The sequence below is a fragment of the Quercus robur genome, chromosome 7 (assembly GCF_932294415.1).
Source record: "Quercus robur chromosome 7, dhQueRobu3.1, whole genome shotgun sequence".
Lineage (NCBI taxonomy): Eukaryota > Viridiplantae > Streptophyta > Magnoliopsida > Fagales > Fagaceae > Quercus > Quercus robur.
The window spans coordinates 12,574,208-12,597,311 of record NC_065540.1 but is presented as its reverse complement, the minus strand read 5'-3'; the positions used below and the strand labels follow the sequence as shown (position 1 = coordinate 12,597,311).

Sequence of the window (23,104 nt, the reverse complement as noted above, 5' to 3'; positions counted from 1 at the left end):
TCAAGTATATGATGATATATGAAAGTTGATAATTTTGTATCCAATAGACTTAAGAATTATATTTAGTATATTTCTGTTACAACCCGGACCCCCCAAGTATTCATTCCTGGCTACGCCCCTGCTGGTGCATTATTCTTTTCTCACTTCTGAGATAGTCTTTTGCATAAAATTGTCACAACGTAGTACCTCTGCCGATTTGCAGCCAATGAAAAGCGGTCATCACAATTGTCTGATGAGAAAGATCAAAATATAAATGAACTTACCATGCAGTTTACTTTACAGTGATACAAAAAGAATACAAAGTGCATCATTGTCTCTGACTATATGTTTAGCGCAATTATCTGATACCATCAAGTTCAATGTTATTGTAGGAATCATTTTTCATTGCTTATGTTGTCACATCTGGATGGACAAGCACTTCATCGGATCCCTTTCGCTTAATCCGTCTTATTGGCAGTCTAATAACAGAACCATGTAAAAGCAGTACAGATGATGAACTTGTAGTTCCTACTTCCTACTATTCCTTACCACAGGGACATTCCAAGACTTCTATTCTTTGGACTTTTTGGTATCACATTTTTTTTTCTTGCTCCACTAATTCTACCCTTCCTCTTAGTTTACTTCTGCCTTGGATATATCATCTACCGTAACCAGGTTAGTTGGCTCTCCCCACTTCATTAGATTTTCATTTACCTTGTAAGTTTATCATAGTGAGAGGGGCTCTTAAGACATGGTGAAATTGTATATCAAATAACTAATTACATTTGAGATTTTAAAAAAAAAAGGTTTTTAATGTTATTTTGATCCTTAGGCAATGCTAGGCAGATTCTCTTTATTATCAAAATCCCAAATTGACCCTCAAATCCCATGACAAAACCGTTCGCCTCTTTCAAGGTTAATTTGAAGATTTTATACAATACCAAGCCCTCAGAAAGGGATGATATATTTAGCGTTCGTGTTAAGATTTTTAATCAATTCATTCATTCCATAGGGAACAACTCTTAGTAAGTTTTTTTGTTTTTTAATTATGTGCTTTGGATATATTTTTCTTTGACTGTGCATGCACAATGTGGCATTGAGTTTTAGAGTTAGTTATGATATGATCTTGGCTATCCACAATGACTAGGTCGTGTCAAAATTTAGAATAGATTCAATCATATTAAAATTTGAACTTACGAACCAACCAAAAAGATCATTACTATAAATTGTTTTAGTAAACAAAGTGTTTAAATTAATAAATCAAATAAGAGATATCTTATAATTAGCTTTATATTAACAATTTAATTAAACTCTATGAATAAGAGATATGGATTCAATCCTTGTCTATACTAAAAACCTATTGATGTTTTAACTTGGGATCATCATCATAAAATGGATATTATAAGTTTAAAATACTAACGAATTTAGCAAAAAGTTTAAAATACTATCGAATTCATCAAATATACTTTTTCTACATCACATATCTCCCAATAATAAAAATATTCTTCCAAATCAAAAATCCAATCAATAATTCAATTTACGCATAATTTTGTTGAATTAAGGAATGTGTCTTTGAATAGATTGATGGGTGTTACCATGGAATGACTTCATAGCAAGAACAAAGAATGGAATGGATTTTTTTTCACAAAATTGAAGGAACTCAACTTGCTTCACCAACTTCATCATCACTAGAGTGACTGTTGTCACGTTCATTCGCCTTCAAACCAAGGTAAGGACAAGACTCTGATATCAGCTAACTCAAACCAAAAGTCACAAGAAGCAAAATATATTTCGTTTACAGGCTTGGGGAGAAGGGAAAAAAAATGCTAATAGATATCTTAATAGATATAATTTGACTAAAAAATTATTAAAGACACCTAATAATAACCCTAAACTTAAAATTTTAAAAATTACATCAAAAAATACTAAAAATAATAAATAACAAAAATTGCAGATTTTGTTCTACATCAAGCATGCATAATCCTTCACTTGCCACCCATCAACTTCCTATAGTCAATAGCCAAGCTTGAACCAAGAAAAGTCGGTATAAATCGATTGAACAAACTATCCAAATTCATTATACCAAGGTTAAGAATCCCTTGAGGCATGCCTGACGAATCACGCACATGAAATGCCATAACGTGTTGGGTTTTATCCATCAAACTCTCCAACAAGATATGAACTTTACCAATGCACCTGTCCTTCCTGTAAGGCCGCTAGCTGTAGATTTCAAGTACCAACGTCGTGTTAGGCTTGTGAAACACCAAGTCTTTATTGATTGCAAATATGAACTTGTCGTTCCATGTGGGGTTCTTGTTTCCGGCATAGTCAACCCTTGAAGTAAGCTTTTTTTGCGGGCTAATCCATGCAACCACGTAGGTTTTGATGCTTGATTCTTTGTATGAAGGCAAATCTTGTGCAGAGATGAGATTGATCTCAATAATTGTTGGTTTGGGTGGAGTTGCCATGGCCATAAACATGACCATGACAAAAGAAAACAAAGGTAATTGATGAAGAAGATGAGAAGAATAGGAAGGTCTAGGTTGAGTTCTTGGGCTGTAGGGCAATATAATATATATATGATTAAAAGCTTTCGACTTAATAGTTATATAGAAAGAAACTAGTCGGTTTGAATATATATGATTAAAAAAAATCCTATTAGTTTTCAACTTGTAGAAAAAAACAAGTTTTGAATGTATATGATTAAAAAATCCTATTCCTATTAGGTTTCCACTTAATAGTTAATACAGAGAGAAACTGTCAAACACTGTTTATAGGCATATAAAGTCTTGTTTATGTGCATGATTGGTAGTGATGTTTTAAAAGGATTATATTGAAGATATACTTGGAAGATTCTAGTAGTGAAAAAAAAAAAAAAAAAAAAAAAATATCACCTAAATAGGCACATCACAAAAATGTATTAACTCTTTTTTTAGGTAAATACATTAACTTTATATATATATATATATATATATATATATATATATATATATATATATTATAATAAAATAATAAATTTATTCTAAGTCTCTTGAAATAGTTGGTAAGAGAATTTCAGTTGGAGTAACATTTTAAATTTTTTAAAACTTTCTTTATTGCGAATAAATTTTTTTAAAATTTGGGTAATAAAAATTTACTTTTATTCTAAACAATTAATAAGTCAACTCATTCTTAGAGCTCTAAACAAACTTATCCTGAGGCTCTGAATTAAATTATAATTAAGATTTAAGAATAACAATTGGATTATTATTTGGGACTTGACTGCAAAAAAAAGCTACGGTGGCTCTTTCACATTATTCTCAACTCTGAGAAAGACTAACTTCTACTCAACCCAAACATAGTTCTAGTACTACATAAATTGCCACTATTATTTTACGTGTTAAACAGTGATTGGTTACTTGTCACTTTCACATGAACCCATAACTTTTTTTCCACCATTCACAATTTGCCACGTGAACAATTGTAGCACAAGTTATGCCATTTTATGTAGTGTTAGAATTTTTCCAGACAAAAAGGGTAAAGACAGCTTCTTGGACTCATTATTGATATTTTCCCATGAGCTCGAGCCCTTGTGGCCTGGTTAGTTCAAATAGGGGGAAGAGGGAAGCGGGCTCAATTGAATATATCCAACTTTCTGATAAGGCAACCAGTAAAATATTATCTAATCATGTGTTTTGATGAAAAAATTTCCCCGATTTGGCACCAAATCAAAATATATATACAAAACTGGACCGGCAAAGGATGAAATAAATGCTCTCATGGAACTAATTAAAAAATAGGCACAACGAACTAATTTGATTGATGCAATGAGTTCACAAGGAAAAATTATAACAGTTAAAATGGCAGATTTGCTAGTCCTGGCTACTCCCAAAACTGTCACAGTTCTCATGCTGCCAGCCATAGCCCTGTCCGTCACGGCTTGATTCAGGATAGAACTTTCTTTTAAGCTGGGACGAGTGAGGTGGGGGTGGTGGTGGCGGTGGGAGTGTCATAGGCTGTGGTGCCAAAATGCCCTTGCCATCCCTTGGATCCATCGCATTGCCACTCTGTGCTTGTTCCATGCCCTTGTTAGCCAAAGGTGGAGGATTTAAAAGCAAACCTCCAGAATTGCGTCCATAGTCACCTTGATGGAATGCAGCTTTCCCATGAGAATCTGATGCATTAGCAAAGCCATCTAGCATTCCATGAACACCGTGTGGATGCTCAAAAGGCGCACCAACAAAGCCTCCATTCCAGGGTTGAAGGTGGTGGTTCTCTAGGTTGCTGTCGACGAGTTTTGTCTTCACGATCATGAATCTGGGAATTTGAACCAGGAGAAAAGACCGGCCTTGGGGGAGCCCGGGCTGTGGATTCAGAAGCTCCAGATTGTTTAACACTCTGAGACTCTGATTCATTTCCATCTTCTTTCTCAGCATGGGGTTGAAGAAGGTCAGCATGGCTCTCACTGATGTGAGATTCAAATTCAGACCTCTTCAGAAAAGACATTAGACAATGAGGTGCTGCACAGATGAAGATCCCTTCCATCATTTTAATTGTCTGAATCTTCTGTATACGTTCATCACAACTGTATTCAACAACAGGCAAGCAATGACAGCTTAGCTCATATCATTTCACAGATTCTAGCACTAAAGGCTTTAAATTGGTGGACATAAAATTTCACAGAAATTTATGGTAATATAGACGCTCTATTAGAATATATATATATATATATATATATATATATCAGCACAGTTTTTATCTTGTCACAAGACTAATTGCTAATAGATTAGTTGTTCCAACAGCCCATTCCACAATGTTCTAAGAATTTGATTCTTAAATCCTAAGTGCTAAATAGATACAGCTTAAAATCATGTGAGGTAACTAGCATGAGAATATAAAAAAATCTGTAAAGTAGGTTAATTTTTTTTTTCTTCAGTGACTCCCGCACCTGAGCAGTGCCAAAAGGACTCAATAACATAACTGCACTTTTCCTCATTTAAAGAGTATCAGGGTTTGAATCTGTGTAAGAAGTGGGGAGAAGGTATTTGGTGGCCTCCTCCCATGAATACAATGACAAAGCCTAGGTCCCAAATTTTTTTGGGTTGACTATACATCCATAACAAATTAGTTAGGGTTGGCCCCATATATTGTTTTCTTCCATTCTATTTTTAGATTTTATTTGAAGTCATACTCGCAATTACTTCTTTAATTGACATGTCCTTTTTTACTGCTTCTACTAATGCTATTTTTTGTCTCATCCACCTCACCAACTTGCTCTTATAGGGGAATGTACAATTTGAGCACCCTTTTTTTAAGTGAAAACCCAGCTTCTGTAATATACCTAGGTCTTTGGCAACTCTAGAAATCATTCATGAGTTGAAACTGATTGTAAGTAGAGAACCTCAAAACCACAATAAATCATCTAAGTACATGTAAGTACTATAAAAACCCTAAAAAATCTTGCATATTTGCTTTTTAGCGGGGTGCTAAAATGAAGGAAAAAGTTGCACAACATAAATATTGAGTAGTGCATCACAATGATACAAGAAAGAAGCAAGTTATTTATCTTAGTGATGAACAGATCAGATATCCACTTACAGGTAGCAAATTGAATCACTCCTAGCACAATCAAGACAGAAGGCATGCTCACAAGGGCTCTACAAGAGCATAAACATGTTAGACAAGAATAAATCCACACAAAGCTACAAAAACACTTCTAGTATACACGTTCCATCCAGCTAAACTGGAAAGAAACAGATACAAGCAGCTTTCATTTTGATAGGGCTCACACTTTTACATATGGAATTGATAATCAGCACCCAACTACATACCATGGCTTTAATGAGGGGTAACAAAATTTCCAATTCCTTTTAATAAGTGTCCCTCAAAATATATGAATGCATATGAAAAATACAGAGTAAAACAACTGAGCACACAGCAAAATAACCACTAATTGAATTATTATTAAAAACTCCCTGAGCTTTCTACAAAGAAATGTATTTACAAGAAACAGAAAGGTGAAACAAGGAAAGGATTATATCACATCAACTGAACAAGTAAAACTGCACAAATAACACCCCATTGCCAATATATCAGAAGGAAGCCGCATGAAATTCTGAATATGTTAGAATTGGAATGTTGGCCATATGAAAATATCTTATAGTTGTTGGAAAACTTTATTTAAAGATAATTATCTAGTTATGGATCCGTCTAAGTAAGGTCCTAGGAGGAGTGGCTTAGAAACCGTCCTAACCTTTAGCATTTCTCAGAGATCATTATTTGATGCACAAAAATGCCCCTGAAAAGGGAGCTGCTTGTGACAGTTCAATATCAAACAAGATTATTTAAGATATCCCTACGATTTTATAGCTAAACCTTGAAGTTTTAAATGTCAAGGATGGTTGAATGAGTTAAACATGATAAAGGGTTTAAAAAACACATGCATTTGAATATTTCATAGCCTTTTAAGTAAGAATTGAAGAAAATTAAAACCTAAAACAAAAAGAAGGATTTGTCAGTTTTTCCCCCCACATCCCAGATACAGATTATATACTAAGCATGATTGGGCTCAAGATCAGATCGAGGTTTTGATTGTCTATGAGATTGAATTGGTTTTAGTAAAGTCAATTTATTAGATTTAGTGATTTGAATTGCACAATCTAACAACTATGACCTGTCACTACCAGAATAGAACTTCCTCCAAGCTTCAGCACTCCAGGAAGCAGATATGCTTCTGAAACTCATATTAAAACATGTTTGCCTTTAAAATCAAATTATGTCTTAGAAATTGTTTTTTGCACCGACTCCCATGATATCCGCTTCCTGGTGCATTATTCTTTTCTCACTTCTGAGATAGTCTTTTGCATAAAATTGTCACAACTTAGTACCTCTGCCGATTTGCAATCATATTAAAATTTGAAGTTACGAACCAACTAAAAAGTTCATTACTATAAATTGTTTTAGTAATTAAGTGTTTGAATTAATAAATTAAATAAGAAATACCTTATAATCAACTTTATATTAACAATTTAAACTCTATGAATAGCAGATATGGATTCAATTCTTTTCTATATTAAGAACCAATTGATGTTTTAACTTGGGAAACTCAACTTGCTCCACGCCTTCACCAACTTCATCATCACTAGAGTGACTGTTATCATGTTCATTCGCCCTCAAACCAAGGTAAGAACAAAACTTTGATATCAGCTAACTCAAACCAAAAGTCACAAGAAGCAAAATATATTTCGTTTACAGGCTTGGAGAGAAGGAAAAAAAAATGCTAATAGATATCTTAATAGATATAATTTGACTAAGAAAGTATTAAAGACACCTAATAATAACCCTAAACTTAAAATTTTAAAAATTACATCAAAAAATACTAAAAATAATAAATAACAAAAATTGCAGATTTTGTTCTACATCAAGCATGCATAATCCTTCACTTGCCACCCATCAATTTATAGCCCTACTTGACACCCATCAACTTCCTATAGTCAATAGCCAAGCTTGAACCAAGAAAAGTCGGTATAGATTGATTGAACAAACTATCCAAATTCATTATACCAAGGTTAAGAATCCCTTGAGGCATGCCTGACGAATCACGCACATGAAATGCCATAACGTGTTGGGTTTTATCCATCAAACTCTCCAACAAGATATGAACTTTGCCAATGCGCCTGTCCTTCCTGTAAGGCCGCTTGCTGTAGATTTCAAGTACCAACGTAGTGTTAGGCTTGTGAAACACCAAGTCTTTATTGATTGCAAATATGAACTTGTCGTTCCATGTGGGGTTCTTGTTTCCGGCATAGTCAACCCTTGAAGTAAGCTTTTTTTGCGGGCTAATCCATGCAACCACGTAGGTTTTGATGCTTGATTCTTTGTATGAAGGCAAATCTTGTGCAGAGATGAGATTGATCTCAATAATTGTTGGTTTAGGTGGAGTTGCCATGGCCATAAACATGACCGTGACAAAAGAAAACAAAGGTAATTGATGAAGAAGATGAGAAGAATAGGACGGTCTAGGTGGAGTTCTTGGGCTGTAGGGCAATATAATATATATATGATTAAAAGATCCTAGTCGGACTTAATAGTTATATAGAAAGAAACTAGTCGGTTGGAATAAAAACAAATCCTATTAGCTTTCGACTTGTAGAAAAAATCCTATTCCTATTAGGTTTCCACTTAATAGTTAATACAGAGAGAAACACTGTTTGTAGGCATATAAAGTCTTGTTTATGTGCACGATTGGTAATGAATGTATTCAATACAGAGAATCACAGACCCAGAACGAAAATTTCCCAAAAAAAAAAAAATAAATAAAATAAAACTAAAAACATAACATTCTGATCTCAGAGTCTCTAAGCTGAGAGAGCAAGCTAATTAAAATTTAATGGAACTGGGCATACCATTACCATGTAGTGTAATTGAAATAATGAGAGGATATTAGATCTTCGAAAGAAATAATGAAATGGAAGCTTACCACAACAGAGGACAGCGAGAGAGAAATGAGTTTGGCAGCTGAAGAAGCGAGAGGTGAAGCTGAAGAATTACTCTCCCAATGCTCTGCTACAGACTCACACGACTAGTCGTCTATGTTCTCTGTGTGTGTATCACCAAAATTGAGAGAGAGAGAGAGAGAGAGAGAGTGAGCAGTGTACTGGCGTGTGTGCCCTGTGCACAACGTCATTGGTGGTGTGCATTTCACTTCAGTGTGGGTTAAGAGGCCCAATGGTTTTGGACAAGACCAAAGGGACTTACTAAAATTTGGATCATGGATTATGTTTCCATGTAAAAGCCCAGCCCAAACCTTATACCCACAACAACAACACCAACACGAAGCTAGAGGCAGAGGCCTTCTTTGGTAAGAGTGTTTAAGTGATCTGTGAACAGTAAAAAAAAGAACAGTTTTTTTCACCTTTTTTTTTTTTTTTTTTTTACTCAAATAACCAGCAGCAAAGTCTTGTCATTTTCTTTTATCTAAAGTGCCAAGTCTTGCTAAAAGAGAACTTGAAAAGACCAAAAGCTTGAGAAAATTTCTTTTTCAAAGAACATCATTATAAGCTTGAGAAAACTCCTTTTTCACAATACTTATTTTTACACATTTTTTTACGTACACGTTTTTTTGTAAAACTTAAACAACATTGCTAGAAATCTTTTACCAAACAGAGTGAAAAAGTTTTGTTTTGTACACCCTTTCTTAAATATAAAAATGGGATTAGGTGGTGGATTTAAGCCGAGTCACATGGAATGTCATAATGCATAACCTTACCACTATATTCACCCCAGGTTTTTATGTTGCTTTAGGTGGACTGGCCATGGGCTTGACAAAAAGAGATTGCGATGAAAAAGAATGATTTTAGTTATAGAAAATAGAGTTTTGGTGGGATGCGAAGTCCTCCTTGTGTATTTTTTTTTTTTCCTCTTTTTTTGATTAAGTACGTAGGTAGTAATTGAGTTATAAATGGATTAGATTGATGCTCAAATGATTTTTACTTTTTATTTTTATAATCGGTTGACAAGAGTGTTTTAAGTAACAACCCCTTAAGTTTTTTTTTTTTTTTTTAATTATGTGTTTTGGATATATTTTTCTTTGATTGTGCGTGATTGTGCGTGCACAATGTGGCATTGCGTTTAAGAGTTAGTTATGATATGATCTTGGCTATCCACAATGACTAGGTTATGTCAAAATTTAGAATAGATTCAATCATATTGAAATTTGAAGTTACGGACCAACTAAAAAAATCATTACTATAAATTGTTTTAGTAATGAAGTGTTTAAATTAATAAATCAAATAAGACATATCTTATAATCAGCTTTATATTAAGGATTCAATCATTTCCTACACTAAAAATCAATTGTTATTTTAATCTGGGACAATCATTATAAAACAGATATTATAAGTTTAAAATATTAACGAATTTATTAAAAAGTTTAAAATACTATCGAATTCATCAAAGATACTTTTTCTTCATCACATATCTCCTAATAAAAAAAATATTCTTCCAAATCAATAATCCAACCAATAATTCAATTTACGCATAATTTTGTTGAATTAAGGAATGTATCTCTGAATAGATTGATGGGTGTTGCCATGGAATGACTTCATAGAAAGAACAAAGAATGGAATGGATTTTTTTTTCACGAAATTGAGGGAACTCAACTTGCTTCACCAACTTCTTCATCACTAGAGTGACTTTTGTCACGTTCATTTACCTTCAAACCAAGGTAAGGACAAGACTCTGATATCAGCTAACTCAAACCAAAATTCACAAGAAGCAAACTATATTTCGTTTACAGTAAGGACGGACCTACACCATGCAAGAAGGGGGCCATTGTCCCCCCCCCCCCCCCCAACAATTAAAAAAAAAACTTTTACGATTTGCCCTTCTATATATATATATATATATTTGTCTCTCCTCCTCTGAAATATTTAAATATTGACCTACAATAAAATAAATAAATAAATAAAAGTCATGCCCCTTTAACTACAATACCAAAATAAATAAATAAAATATGGACTTAACAAAAATTGCACACAAAATAAGTGTTATTTTGTATGTTATACTTTGTTAATGTGTTTTATAATATGAAATGTTTGAGAAATACTTATTATGTAGGTAGTATTTTGTTAAATATGAAATGGATGTTAATTTTTATTTTCATAAATTTTTTTTTGGTTTTAAGCTTTGGCCCCCTGGGTATGAATTCTGATTCCGTCCCTAGTTTACAGGCGTGGGGAGAAGGGGAAAAAAAATGCTAATAAATATCTTAATAGATATAATTTGACTAAAAAAGTATTAAATACACCTAATAATAACCCTAAACTTAAAATTTTTAAAAATACTAAAAATAATAAATAACAAAAATTGCAGATTTTGTTCCACATCAAGCATGCATAATCCTTCACTTGCCACCCATCAACCCATCAATTTATAGCCCTACTTGACACCCATCAACTTCCTATAGTCAATAGCCAAGCTTGAACCAAGATAAGTCGGTATAGATCGATTGAACAAACCGTCCAAATTCATTATACCAAGGTTAAGAATCCCTTGAGGCATGCTTGACGAATCACGCACATGAAATGCCATAATGTGTTGGGTTTTATCCATCAAACTCTCCAACAAGATATGAACTTTCCCAATGCGCCTGTCCTTCCTGTAAGGCCGCTTGCTGTAGATTTCAAGTACCAACGTAGTGTTAGGCTTGTGAAACACCAAGTCTTTATTGATTGCAAATATGAACTTGTCGTTCCATGTGGGGTTCCTGTTTCCGGCATAGTCAACCCTTGAAGTAAGCTTTTTTTGCGGGCTAATCCATGCAACCACGTAGGTTTTGATGCTTGATTCTTTGTATGAAGGCAAATCTTGTGCAGAGATGAGATTGATCTCAATAATTGTTGGTTTATGTGGAGTTGCCATGGCCATAAACATGACCATGACAAAAGAAAACAAAGGTAATTGATGAAGAAGATGAGAAGAATAGAAAGGTCTAGGTTGAGTTCTTGGGCTGTAGGGCAATATAATATATATATATATATATATATATATGATTAAAAGCTTTCGACTTAATAGTTATATAGAAAGAAACTAGTCGGTTTGAATATATATGATAAAAAAAAAAAATCCTATTAGTTTTCGACTTGTAGAAAAAATCACGTTTTGAATGTATATGATTAAAAAAATCATATTCCTATGAGGTTTCCACTTAATAGTTAATAGTAATAGAAATTAGAATAGATTCAATCATATTAAAATTTGAACTTACGAACCAACCAAAAATATCATTACTATAAATTGTTTTAGTAAACAAAGTGTTTAAATTAATAAATCAAATAAGACATATCTTATAATCAGCTTTATATTAACAATTTAAACTCTAGGAATAAGAGATATGGATTCAATCCTTGTCTATACTAAAAACATATTGATGTTTTAACTTGGGATCATCATCATAAAACGGATATTATAAGTTTAAAATACTAACGAATTCAGCAAAAAGTTTAAAATACTATCGAATTCATCAAATATACTTTTTCTACATCACATATCTCCCAATAATAAAAATATTCTTCCAAATCAAAAAATCCAATCAATAATTCAATTTACGGTTAATTTTGTTGAATTAAGGAATGTGTCTCTGAATAGATTGATGGGTGTTGTAGTGGAATGACTTCATAGCAAGAACAAAGAATGGAATGCATTTTTTTCACAAAATTGAAGGAACTCAACTTGCTTCACTAACTTCATCATCACTAGAGTGACTATTGTCACGTTCATTCACCTTCAAACCAAGGTAAGGACAAGACTCTGATATCAACTAACTCAAACCAAAAGTCACAAGAAGCAAAATATATTTCGTTTACAGGCTTGGGGAGAAGGGAAAAAAAATGCTAATAGATATCTTAATAGATATAATTTGACTAAAACAGTATTAAATACACCTAATAATAACCCTAAACTTAAAATTTTAAAAATTACATCAAAAAATACTGTAAATAATAAATAACAAAAATTGCAGATTTTGTTCTACATCAAGCATGCATAATCTTTCACTTGCCACCCATCAACCCATCAATTTATGGCCCTAGCTACTTGACCCCCATCAACTTCCTATAGTCAATAGCCAAGCTTGAACCAAGAAAAGTTGGTATAGATCGTTTGAACAAACCATCCAAATTCATTATACCAAAGTTAAGAATCCCTTGAGGCATGCCTGACGAATCACGCACATGAAATGCCATAACGTGTTGGGTTTTATCCATCAAACTCTCCAACAAGATATGAACTTTACCAATGCGCCTGTCCTTCCTGTAAGGCCGCTTGCTGTTGATTTCTAGTACCAACGTAGTGTTAGGCTTGTGAAACACCAAGTCTTTATTGATTGCAAATATGAACTTGTCGTTCCATGTGGGGTTCCTGTTTCCGGCATAGTCAACCCTTGAAGTAAGCTTTTTTTGCGGGCTAATCCATGCAACCACGTAGGTTTTGATGCTTGATTCTTTGTATGAAGGCAAATCTTGTGCAGAGATGAGATTGATCTCAATAATTGTTGGTTTAGGTGGAGTTGCCATGGCCATAAACATGACCATGACAAAAGAAAACAAAGGTAATTGATGAAGAAGATGAGAAGAATAGAAAGGTCTAGGTTGAGTTCTTGGGCTGTAGGGAAATATAATATATATATATATATATATATATATATATATATATGATTGAAAGCTTTCGACTTAATAGTTATATAGAAAGAAACTAGTCGGTTTGAATATATATGATAAAAAAAAAAATCCTATTAGTTTTCGACTTGTAGAAAAAATCACGTTTTGAATGTATATGATTAAAAAAATCCTATTCCTATGAGGTTTCCACTTAATAGTTAATAGTAATAGAAATTAGAATAGATTCAATCATATTAAAATTTGAACTTACGAACCAACCAAAAATATCATTACTATAAATTGTTTTAGTAAACAAAGTGTTTAAATTAATAAATCAAATAAGACATATCTTATAATCAGCTTTATATTAACAATTTAAACTCTATGAATAAGAGATATGGATTCAATCCTTGTCTATACTAAAAACATATTGATATTTTAACTTGGGATCATCATCATAAAACGGATATTATAAGTTTAAAATACTAACGAATTCAGCAAAAAGTTTAAAATACTATCGAATTCATCAAATATACTTTTTCTACATCACATATCTCCCAATAATAAAAATATTCTTCCAAATCAAAAAATCCAATCAATAATTCAATTTACGGTTAATTTTGTTGAATTAAGGAATGTGTCTCTGAATAGATTGATGGGTGTTGTAGTGGAATGACTTCATAGCAAGAACAAAGAATGGAATGAATTTTTTTCACAAAATTGAAGGAACTCAACTTGCTTCACGAACTTCATCATCACTAGAGTGACTATTGTCACGTTCATTCACCTTCAAACCAAGGTAAGGACAAGACTCTGATATCAACTAACTCAAACCAAAAGTCACAAGAAGCAAAATATATTTCGTTTATAGGCTTGGGGATAAGGGAAAAAAAATGCTAATAGATATCTTAATAGATTTAATTTGAATAAAACAGTATTAAATACACCTAATAATAACCCTAAACTTAAAATTTTAAAAATTACATCAAAAAATACTCTAAATAATAAATAACAAAAATTGCAGATTTTGTTCTACATCAAGCATGCATAATCCTTCATTTGCCACCCATCAACCCATCAATTTATGGCCCTAGCTACTTGACCCCCATCAACTTCCTATAGTCAATAGCCAAGCTTGAACCAAGAAAAGTCGGTATAGATCGATTGAACCAACCATCCAAATTCATTATACCAAGGTTAAGAATCCCTTGAGGCATGCCTGACGAATCACGCACATGAAATGCCATAACGTGTTGGGTTTTATCCATCAAACTCTCCAACAAGATATGAACTTTACCAATGCGCCTGTCCTTCCTGTAAGGCCGCTTGCTGTAGATTTCTAGTACCAACGTAGTGTTAGGCTTGTGAAACACCAAGTCTTTATTGATTGCAAATATGAACTTGTCGTTCCATGTGGGGTTCTTGTTTCCGGCAAAGTCAACCCTTGAAGTAAGCTTTTTTTGTGGGCTAATCCATGCAACCATGTAGGTTTTGATGCTTGATTCTTTGTATGAAGGCAAATCTTGTGCAGAGATGAGATTGATCTCAATAATTGTTGGTTTAGGTGGAGTTGCCATGGCCATAAACATGACCATGACAAAAGAAAACAAAGGTAATTGATGAAGAAGATGAGAAGAATAGGAAGGTCTAGGTTGAGTTCTTGGGCTGTAGGGCAATATAATATATATATGATTAAAAGATCCTAGTAGCTTTCGACTTAATAGTTATATAGAAAGAAACTGGTCGGTTTGAATATATATGATTAAAAAAAATCCTATTAGTTTTCGACTTGTAGAAAAAAACATATGATTAAAAAATCCTATTCCTATTAGGTTTCCACTTAATAGTTAATACAGAGAGAAACTGATAAGTACGGGGTAAATAGCAATTATAAAAGATAATTTTGGTTGTATATGAGGCAACCAACCTCCTGAACGTGGGAGAAAGGAAGGGAATTAAGATTAATTTCTGCTTGCCTTTTACTTCTTTCCTTGCTGTATTTAAACACAACTTCTGATAACAATCACCAATGATTACTAGATAATTCAAATAGCCGTAACAATTGGCTAAACACTATCCTAATAACAATCAACTCAATCTCCTAAATAATAGAGAACCAACCTAATCACAACCAACCTAACCTCCTAAATAATAGGAATTCTTATTGCAATCAAATTGAACTAACAAAATATAAACATAGCAGATATTTGAATTCTCAGCAACTTGGTAAATTCAGCTGCGTGACTTCAATTGTATCAGCCACGTGATTTGGCTGTTCCAACTTTGTCTGGGACATAACAGAAACACTGTTTGTAGGCATATGATGTCTTGTTTATGTGCACGATTGGTAGTGATGTTGTAAAAGGATTATATTGTTGGTTCGAAGTCATTGACTCGTGCAAAGTTTATTTGAAGATATACATGGAAGATTCTAGTAGTAAAATATATATATATATATATATATATATATATATATATATATATATATATATCACCTAAATAGGCACATCACAAAAATGTATTAATTCTTTTTTTAGGTAAATACATTAACTTTTATATATATATATATATATATATATTATAATAAAATAATAAATTTATTCTAAGTCTCTTGAAATAGTTGGTAAGAGAATTTCAGTTGGAGTAACATTTTAAATTTTTTAAAACTTTCTTTGTTACGAATAAAATTTTTTAAAATTTGGGTACTAAAAATTTACTTTTATTCTAAACAATTAATAAGTCAACTCATCCTTAGAGCTCCAAACAAACTTATCCTGAGGCTCTGAATTAAATTATAGTTAAGATTTAAGAATAACAATTGGATTATTATTTGGGACTTGACTGCAAAAAAAAGCTACGGTGGCTCTTCCACATTATTCTCGACTCTCTGAGAAAGGCTAATTTCTGCTCAACCCAAACATAGTTCTAGTACTACATAAATTGCCACAATTATTTTACGTGTTAAACAGTGATTGGCTACTTGTCACTTTCACATGAACCCATAACTTTTTTTCCACCATTTGCAGTTTTCCATGTGAACAATTGTAGCACAAGTTGTGCCATTTTATGTGGTGTTAGAATTTTTCCAAACAAAAAGGGTAAAGACAGCTTCTTGGACTCATTATTGATATTTTCCCATGAGCTCGAGCCCTTGTGGTCAAATAGGGGGAAGAGGGAAGCGGGCTCAATTGAATATATCCAACTTTCTGATAAGGCAACCAGTAAAATATTATCTAATCATGTGTTTTGATGAAAAAATTTCCCCGATTTGGCACCAAATCAAAATATATATACAAAACTGGACCGGCAAAGGATGAAATAAATGCTCTCATGGAACTAATTAAAAAATAGGCACAACGAACTAATTTGATTGATGCAATGAGTTCACAAGGAAAAATTATAAAAGTTAAAATGGCAGATTTGCTAGTCCTGGCTACTCCCAAAACTGTCACGGTTCTCATGCTGCCAGCCATAGCCCTGTCCGTCACGGCTTGATTCAGGATAGAACTTTCTTTTAAGCTGGGATGAGTGAGGTGGGGGTGGTGGTGGCGGTGGGAGTGTCATAGGCTGTGGTGCCAAAATGCCCTTGCCATCCCTTGGATCCATCGCATTGCCACTCTGCGCTTGTTCCATGCCCTTGTTAGCCAAAGGTGGAGGATTTAAAAGCAAACCTCCAGAATTGCGTCCATAGTCACCTTGATGGAATGCAGCTTTCCCATGAGAATCTGATGCATTAGCAAAGCCATCTAGCATTCCATGACCACCGTGTGGATGCTCAAAAGGTGCACCAACAAAGCCTCCATTCCAGGGTTGAGCATAATTTCCTGAGAAATTCACACCACCCACTTGAACTGGTGGGAAACCCAACAATGACCCCTGTTCCGCTCCTACTTCTGAAGCTGAATCTTGCCTTGTCATCTCATAGGGAGCACCATAAAATGGTTGACCTCCCTCAGTCTGGAAAGGAGGGTAACCAAAAGGTGGAGGGGGATTTAGCATTGGATTTGCATTGACTGGCACAGCATAATTAGGTGTCTGAATGGAATGCATAGGTGGGTATTCAGGAAACTGGTTCTCAGATAGGATTCCCTGCTGCTTGTCTGGAAACTGACCAGACTCTTGTTGTGGGCCACCTTGGGTGTCAAAACCCTGTTGATGGAATCGGTTTTGAGGACCCAGCCTGTCAAAGCCTTGCGGTCGGTTGTTATCTGGTTGGAGCTCTGATGGATGATTTTGCACTTGTCCAAAACTTTGTGGTTGCTTTGGCTGTACATTTGGCCTTGAAGGTGGTGGTTCTCTAGGTTGCTGTCGACGAGTTTTGTCTTCACGATCATGAATCTGGGAATTTGAACCAGGAGAAAAGACTGGCCTTGGGGGAGCCCGGGCTGTGGATTCAGAAGCTCCAGATTGTTTAACACTCTGAGACTCTGATTCATTTCCATCTTCTTTCTCAGCATTGGGTTGAAGAAGGTCAGCATGGCTCTCATTGATGTGAGATTCAAATTCAGACCTCTTCAGAAAAGACTTTAGACAATGAGGTGCTGCACAGATGAAGATCCCTTCCATCATTTTAATTGTCTGAATCTTCTGTATACGTTCATCACAACTGTATTCAACAACAGGCAAGAAATGACAGCTTAGCTCATATCATTTCACAGATTCTAGCACAAAAGGCTTTAAATTGGCGGACATAAAATTTCACAGAAATTTATAGTAATATAGACGCTCTATTAGAATATATATATATATATATATATATATATATATATATATCAGCACAGTTTTTATCTTGTCACAAGACTGATTGCTAATAGATTAGTTGTTCCAACAGCCCATTCCACAATGTTCAAGAATTTGATTCTTAAATCCTAAGTGCTAAATAGATACAGCTTAAAATCATGTGAGGTAACTAGCATGAGAATATAAAAAAATCTGTAAAGTAGGTTAATTTTTTTTTTCTTCAGTGACTCCCATACCTGAGCAGTGCCAGAAGGACTCAATAACATAACTGCACTTTTCCTCATTTAAAGAGTTTCAGGGTTTGAATCTGTGTAAGAAGTGGGGAGAAGGTATTTGGTGGCCTCCTCCCTTGAATACAATGACAAAGCCTAGGTCCCAAATTTTTTGGGGCTGACTATACATCCATAACAAATTAGTTAGGGTTGGCCCCATATATTGTTTTCTTCCATTCTATTTTTAGATTTTATTTGAAGTCATACTCGCAATTACTTTTTTAATTGACATGTCCTTTTTTACTGCTTCTACTAATGCTATTTTTTGTCTCATCCACCTCACCAACTTGCTCTTATAGGGGAAGGTACCATTTGAGCACCCTTTTTTTAAGTGAAAACCCAGCTTCTGTAATATTCCTAGGTCTTTGGCAACTCTAGAAATCATTCATGAGTTGAAACTGATTGTAAGTAGAGAACCTCAAAATCACAATAAATCATCTAAGTACATGTGCAAGAGTGAAAGAAAAGTGGGCACAAACAAGTGATTAAATTAATAAGTACTATAAAAACCCTAAAAAAATCTTGCATATTTGCTTTTTAGCAGGGTGCTAAAAGGAAAGAAAAAGTTGCACAACATAAATATTGAGTAGCGCATCACAATGATACAAGAAAGAAGCAAGTTATTTATCTTAGTGATGAACAGATCAGATATCCACTTACAGGTAGCAAATTGAATCACTCCTAGCACAATCAAGACAGAAGGCATGCTCACAAGGGCTCTGCAAGAGCATAAACATGTTAGACAAGGATAAATCCACACAAAGCTACAAAAACACTTCTAGTATACATGTTCCATCCAGCTAAACTGGAAAGAAACAGATACAAGCAGCCTTCATTTTGATAGGGCTCACACTTTTACATATGGAATTGATAATCAGCACCCAACTGCATAACATGGCTTTAATGAGGGGTAACAAACTTTTCAATTCCTTTTAATAAGTGTCCCTCAAAATACATGAATGCATACGAAAAATACAGAGTAAAACAACTAAGCACACAGCAAAATAACCACTAATTGAATTATTATTAAAAACTCCCTGAGCTTTCTACAAAGTAATGTATTTACAAGAAACAAAGAGGTGGAACAAGGAAAGGATTATATCACATCAACTGAACAAGTAAAACTGCACAAATAACACCCCCTTGCCAATATATCAGAAGGAAGCCGCATGAAATTCTGAATATGTTTGAATTGGAATGTTGGCCATATGAAAATATCTTATAGTTGTTGGAAAACTTTATTTAAAGATAATTATCTAGTTATGGATCTGTCTTAGTAAGGTCCTAGGAGGAGTGGCTTAGAAACCGTCCTAACCTTTAGCATTTCTCAGAGATCATTATTTGATGCACAAAATGCCCCTAAAAAAGGAGCTGCTTGTGACAGTTCAATATCAAACAAGATTATTTAAGATATCCCTATGATTTTATAGCTAAGCCTTGAAGTTTTAAATGTCAAGAATGGTTGAATGAGATAAACATGATAAAGGGTTTAAAAAACACATGCATTTGAATATTTCATAGCCTTTTAAGTAAGAATTGAAGAAAATTAAAACCTAAAACAAAAAGAAGGATTTGTCAGTTTTTCCCCCCACATCCCAGATACGGATTCATACACTAAGCATGATTGGGCTCATGATCAGATCGAGCTTTTGATTGTCTATGAGATTGAATTGGTTGTACTAAAGTCATTTTATTAGATTTAGTGATTTGAATTGCACAATCTAACAACTATGACCTGTCACTACCAGAATAGAACTTCCTCCAAGCCTCAGCACTCCAGGAAGCAGATATGCTTCTGAAACTCATATTAAAAATTGTTTTCCTTTAAAATCAAATTATATCTTAGAAATTTTTTTTTTGCACTGACTCCTGTGATATCCGCTTCCTGGTGCATTATTCTTTTCTCACTTCTGAGATAGTCTTTTGCATAAAATTGTCACAACTTAGTACCTCTGCAGATTTGCAGCCACTGAAAAGTGGTCATCATAATTGTCTGATGAGAAAGACCAAAATATAAATGAACTTACCATGCAGTTTACTTTACAGTGATACAAAAAGAATACAAAGTGCATCATTGTCTCTGACTATATGTTTAGTGTAATTATCCGACACCATCAAGTTCAATGTTATTGTAGGCATCATTTTTCATTGCTTATGTTGTCACATCTGGATGGACAAGCACTTCATCGGATCTCTTTCGCTTAATCCGTCTTATTGGCAGTCTAATAACAGAACCATGTAAAAGCAGTACAGATGATGAACTTGTAGTTCCTACTATTCCTTACCACAGGGACATTCCAAGACTTCTATTCTTTGGACTTCTTGGTATCACATATTTTTTTTTTGCTCCACTAATTCTACCCTTCCTCTTAGTTTACTTCTGCCTTGGATATATCATCTACCTTAACCAGGTTAGTTGGCTCTCCCCACTTCATTAGATTTTCATTTACCTTGTAAGTTTATCATAGTGAGAGGGGCTCTTTAGACATGGTGAAATTGTATGTCAAATAACTAATTACATTTGAGATTTTAAAAAAAAAAAAAAAAAAGGTTTTTAATGTTATTTTGATCCTTAGGCAATGCTAGGCAGATTCTCTTTATTATCAAAATCCCAAATTGACCCTTAAATCCCATGACAAAGCCGTTCACCTCTTTCAAGGTTAATTTGAAGATTTTATACAATACCAGGCCCTCAGAAAGGGATGATATATTTAGTGTTCGTGTTAAGATTTTTAATCAATTCATTCATTCCTTATGGAAGAAACCATGAAAAGTTCCCAGATAAACAATCCCCTCATTCTTCTATAAAAAATAAAGCTAAAAAATGAAATTTGATATAAAACATATCATACTAAAGTTCAATGGCAACCATGAGAAGAGTGTAAGTACCAGGCGTCCATAGATAGCGACCGGAAAATCACAACGAACGCAGAAGTGGACTCGCTCACCAAGCGGGCGGCGGGACCTGCGACCAACAGTCTTGACAAGGGAAGCAGAAGTGGCTGCACCAATGCCCTTTGCCACAGGAAGTTCAGCAAGGACAAGGTGGTCAGGGCACGCCACCGTCACACTATCCACCGGCAAGGGCTTCGCCCCTCCAACACCTTCTGCAGCCGGAGCCTTGCTAAGCCGAATCTGAAGCATCTTTAACACCCCAACTACTCTCTCTCTCTCTCTCTCTCCTCTTCTTCTTCTTCTTCTTCACTTGTTCTCCTCAATTCCCTTCAAAATCAATCATGTAACTAAAAAAAAATCAATTCCTTTACCTCCAGTTTAACAATTAACAAACAATCAATCAATCAATCTGATAAGGCCGTGTTTGGTTTTTACAAATCCAAAACCACATTCACAAAGCATTATTTTCCTTTCTTGATAAATTCAAGCATATAGCAACAAAGAACACAATTTATAGTAACAAACGAACAAATTTTGTTTCAGATAGAACCCTAAGACTAAGATAATAAAAATAATAATAATTTTCGACCAATAATATATGAAAAAAAAAAAGTAAAAGAAAAATAAAAGAACTGAAGAAAAGCTTACACTACGGCAATCGCTGTGGTTTCGCCGATCTGTGTTTGTTCTTTGTCGTTGTTCTCTGTTGCTTCACTTCTTCTTTTTTCTTCTTCCACAAAACGCAGAGTTTTGAACTGGTAGAGGTTTATCAGAAATATAATTTTTTTTTTTACCTTTTTTTTTTTTTTTTTTTTTCTTGAGGAATATAATTTTTTTTTTTATAAAAATAATTTTATTTTTTTAAATAATAGTAATTACAAGTATGGTTTTAAAAACCTAAACGGTTAAAGAATGGAAAATAGGTCTGGCTCCTAATTTTTATTGGTTTTTTCCCGATTGATACAATTAGTCCAATTCGATTTTAAAACCATGATTACAATTTACAAGGCCCTTTATTTTTTTAATAACCCTTCCCTCTATTTTCCAAATAAACAAATAAATAACACCTCTCTCTCACCAGAGTTAGACCCCACAAATAATCAATCTAAGAGCATTTTTATAGTTGTTGTGCAATTTTTTCTTGTTTAGTTTAATATAACGACCTACTTTTTTCTATTTTATATAATTACTTTCAAGAACACCTATATCATATTATTTATTTCACATTACATTTTATTAAAATACTATTTATTTAGCAATTTTTTATTACTCTTTCAAATCATCTCTCTATATACAAGTAAAGAAGCATTTAAAGATATATTTGCATATAAATAGTAACTCCATATATTTACACAATTACTATATCAACAATCTAAATTTACATAAGTTCACATGAATTGATATAGGTAGGTGATTTTTGAAGTTAGATGTGCAAAATTTCCCCAAATGCTATTATACATTGATTGATGTAGGTGCTCTTGTGTGAGAAAGGTTTTACATATCGCAACTACAATTACAAATAATATCACCTCACAAGGCTCTATTAGGTATTGAAAATTTGAAATCCAATAGCTCCGGTGTGGTGTTTTTTATGCCTGTCTTAAGGGCAAAAAACCGTATGTTGTCTTGTTTCAAACTTTTATTAAGTTATAGGGTTAATTACAATCATTATAGATTATGAAAAAAAATAATAGCATGCCCATGTGATACACATTAATTAAAAATTCTATGCAAAAATATATTTTATAATATAATTGGAACTCTCATAACAATTAGTTAAACATTTGAAACTTTAATAGAGCTTTCACCTATATTAAATTTGGCTAGTTATCTATCATGATTCATCCATATATTTAGTTACTTGGAGTAAGAGCAGTAATTAGTTTGTAACTTGTACTATATTAAAATACAAAAATTATGATAGATGATGAAATAATTAAAATGAATAATTATATTATATTTGAAATTTTTAGTAATAAAATTATAATTGAGTATAATTTAAAATTTATTGAAACTTTTTAAATACGAATTTTAAGTGAGGTGAGGGGATTTAAATCCTAAAAATCAAGAAGTGTAATATTT

General features: G+C 33.6%; 2 protein-coding genes and 1 long non-coding RNA gene across 5 annotated transcripts; 1 reads left to right on the top strand and 2 right to left on the bottom strand.

The window, feature by feature from the left end:
• Positions 1 to 2,229: 2,229 nt before the first annotated feature.
• On the top strand, positions 2,230 to 14,726 carry LOC126692296 (uncharacterized). The gene is made up of 2 exons (XR_007644960.1): positions 2,230 to 2,358; positions 14,604 to 14,726. It is a non-coding gene; the product is annotated as an uncharacterized LOC126692296 (long non-coding RNA).
• Positions 3,603 to 21,828, bottom strand: LOC126692294 (E3 ubiquitin-protein ligase HAKAI homolog). 3 transcript variants are annotated; one of them, XM_050387851.1, is made up of 5 exons: positions 21,671 to 21,828; positions 21,017 to 21,349; positions 18,788 to 18,846; positions 16,649 to 17,721; positions 3,603 to 3,940 (listed from the first exon to the last, which is right to left on the bottom strand). In XM_050387851.1, exons 2-5 carry the CDS (start codon positions 21,269 to 21,271, stop codon positions 3,831 to 3,833), a joined length of 1,497 nt encoding a protein of 498 aa, XP_050243808.1. In that variant the 5' UTR covers positions 21,272 to 21,349; positions 21,671 to 21,828; the 3' UTR covers positions 3,603 to 3,830. The 3 variants fall into 3 exon arrangements, with proteins under 3 accessions (XP_050243808.1, XP_050243806.1, XP_050243807.1); XM_050387849.1 differs by lacking the exon at positions 3,603 to 3,940 and having other exon boundaries at positions 16,464 to 17,721; XM_050387850.1 differs by lacking the exon at positions 3,603 to 3,940 and having other exon boundaries at positions 16,464 to 17,721; positions 21,017 to 21,369; positions 21,671 to 21,803.
• On the bottom strand, positions 10,801 to 14,906 carry LOC126692295 (uncharacterized). The gene is made up of 2 exons (XM_050387852.1): positions 14,604 to 14,906; positions 10,801 to 11,290 (listed from the first exon to the last, which is right to left on the bottom strand). The coding sequence occupies exons 1-2, from the start codon at positions 14,708 to 14,710 to the stop codon at positions 10,897 to 10,899; spliced, it is 501 nt and encodes a 166-aa protein (XP_050243809.1). The 5' UTR covers positions 14,711 to 14,906; the 3' UTR covers positions 10,801 to 10,896.
• Positions 21,829 to 23,104: the final 1,276 nt, after the last annotated feature.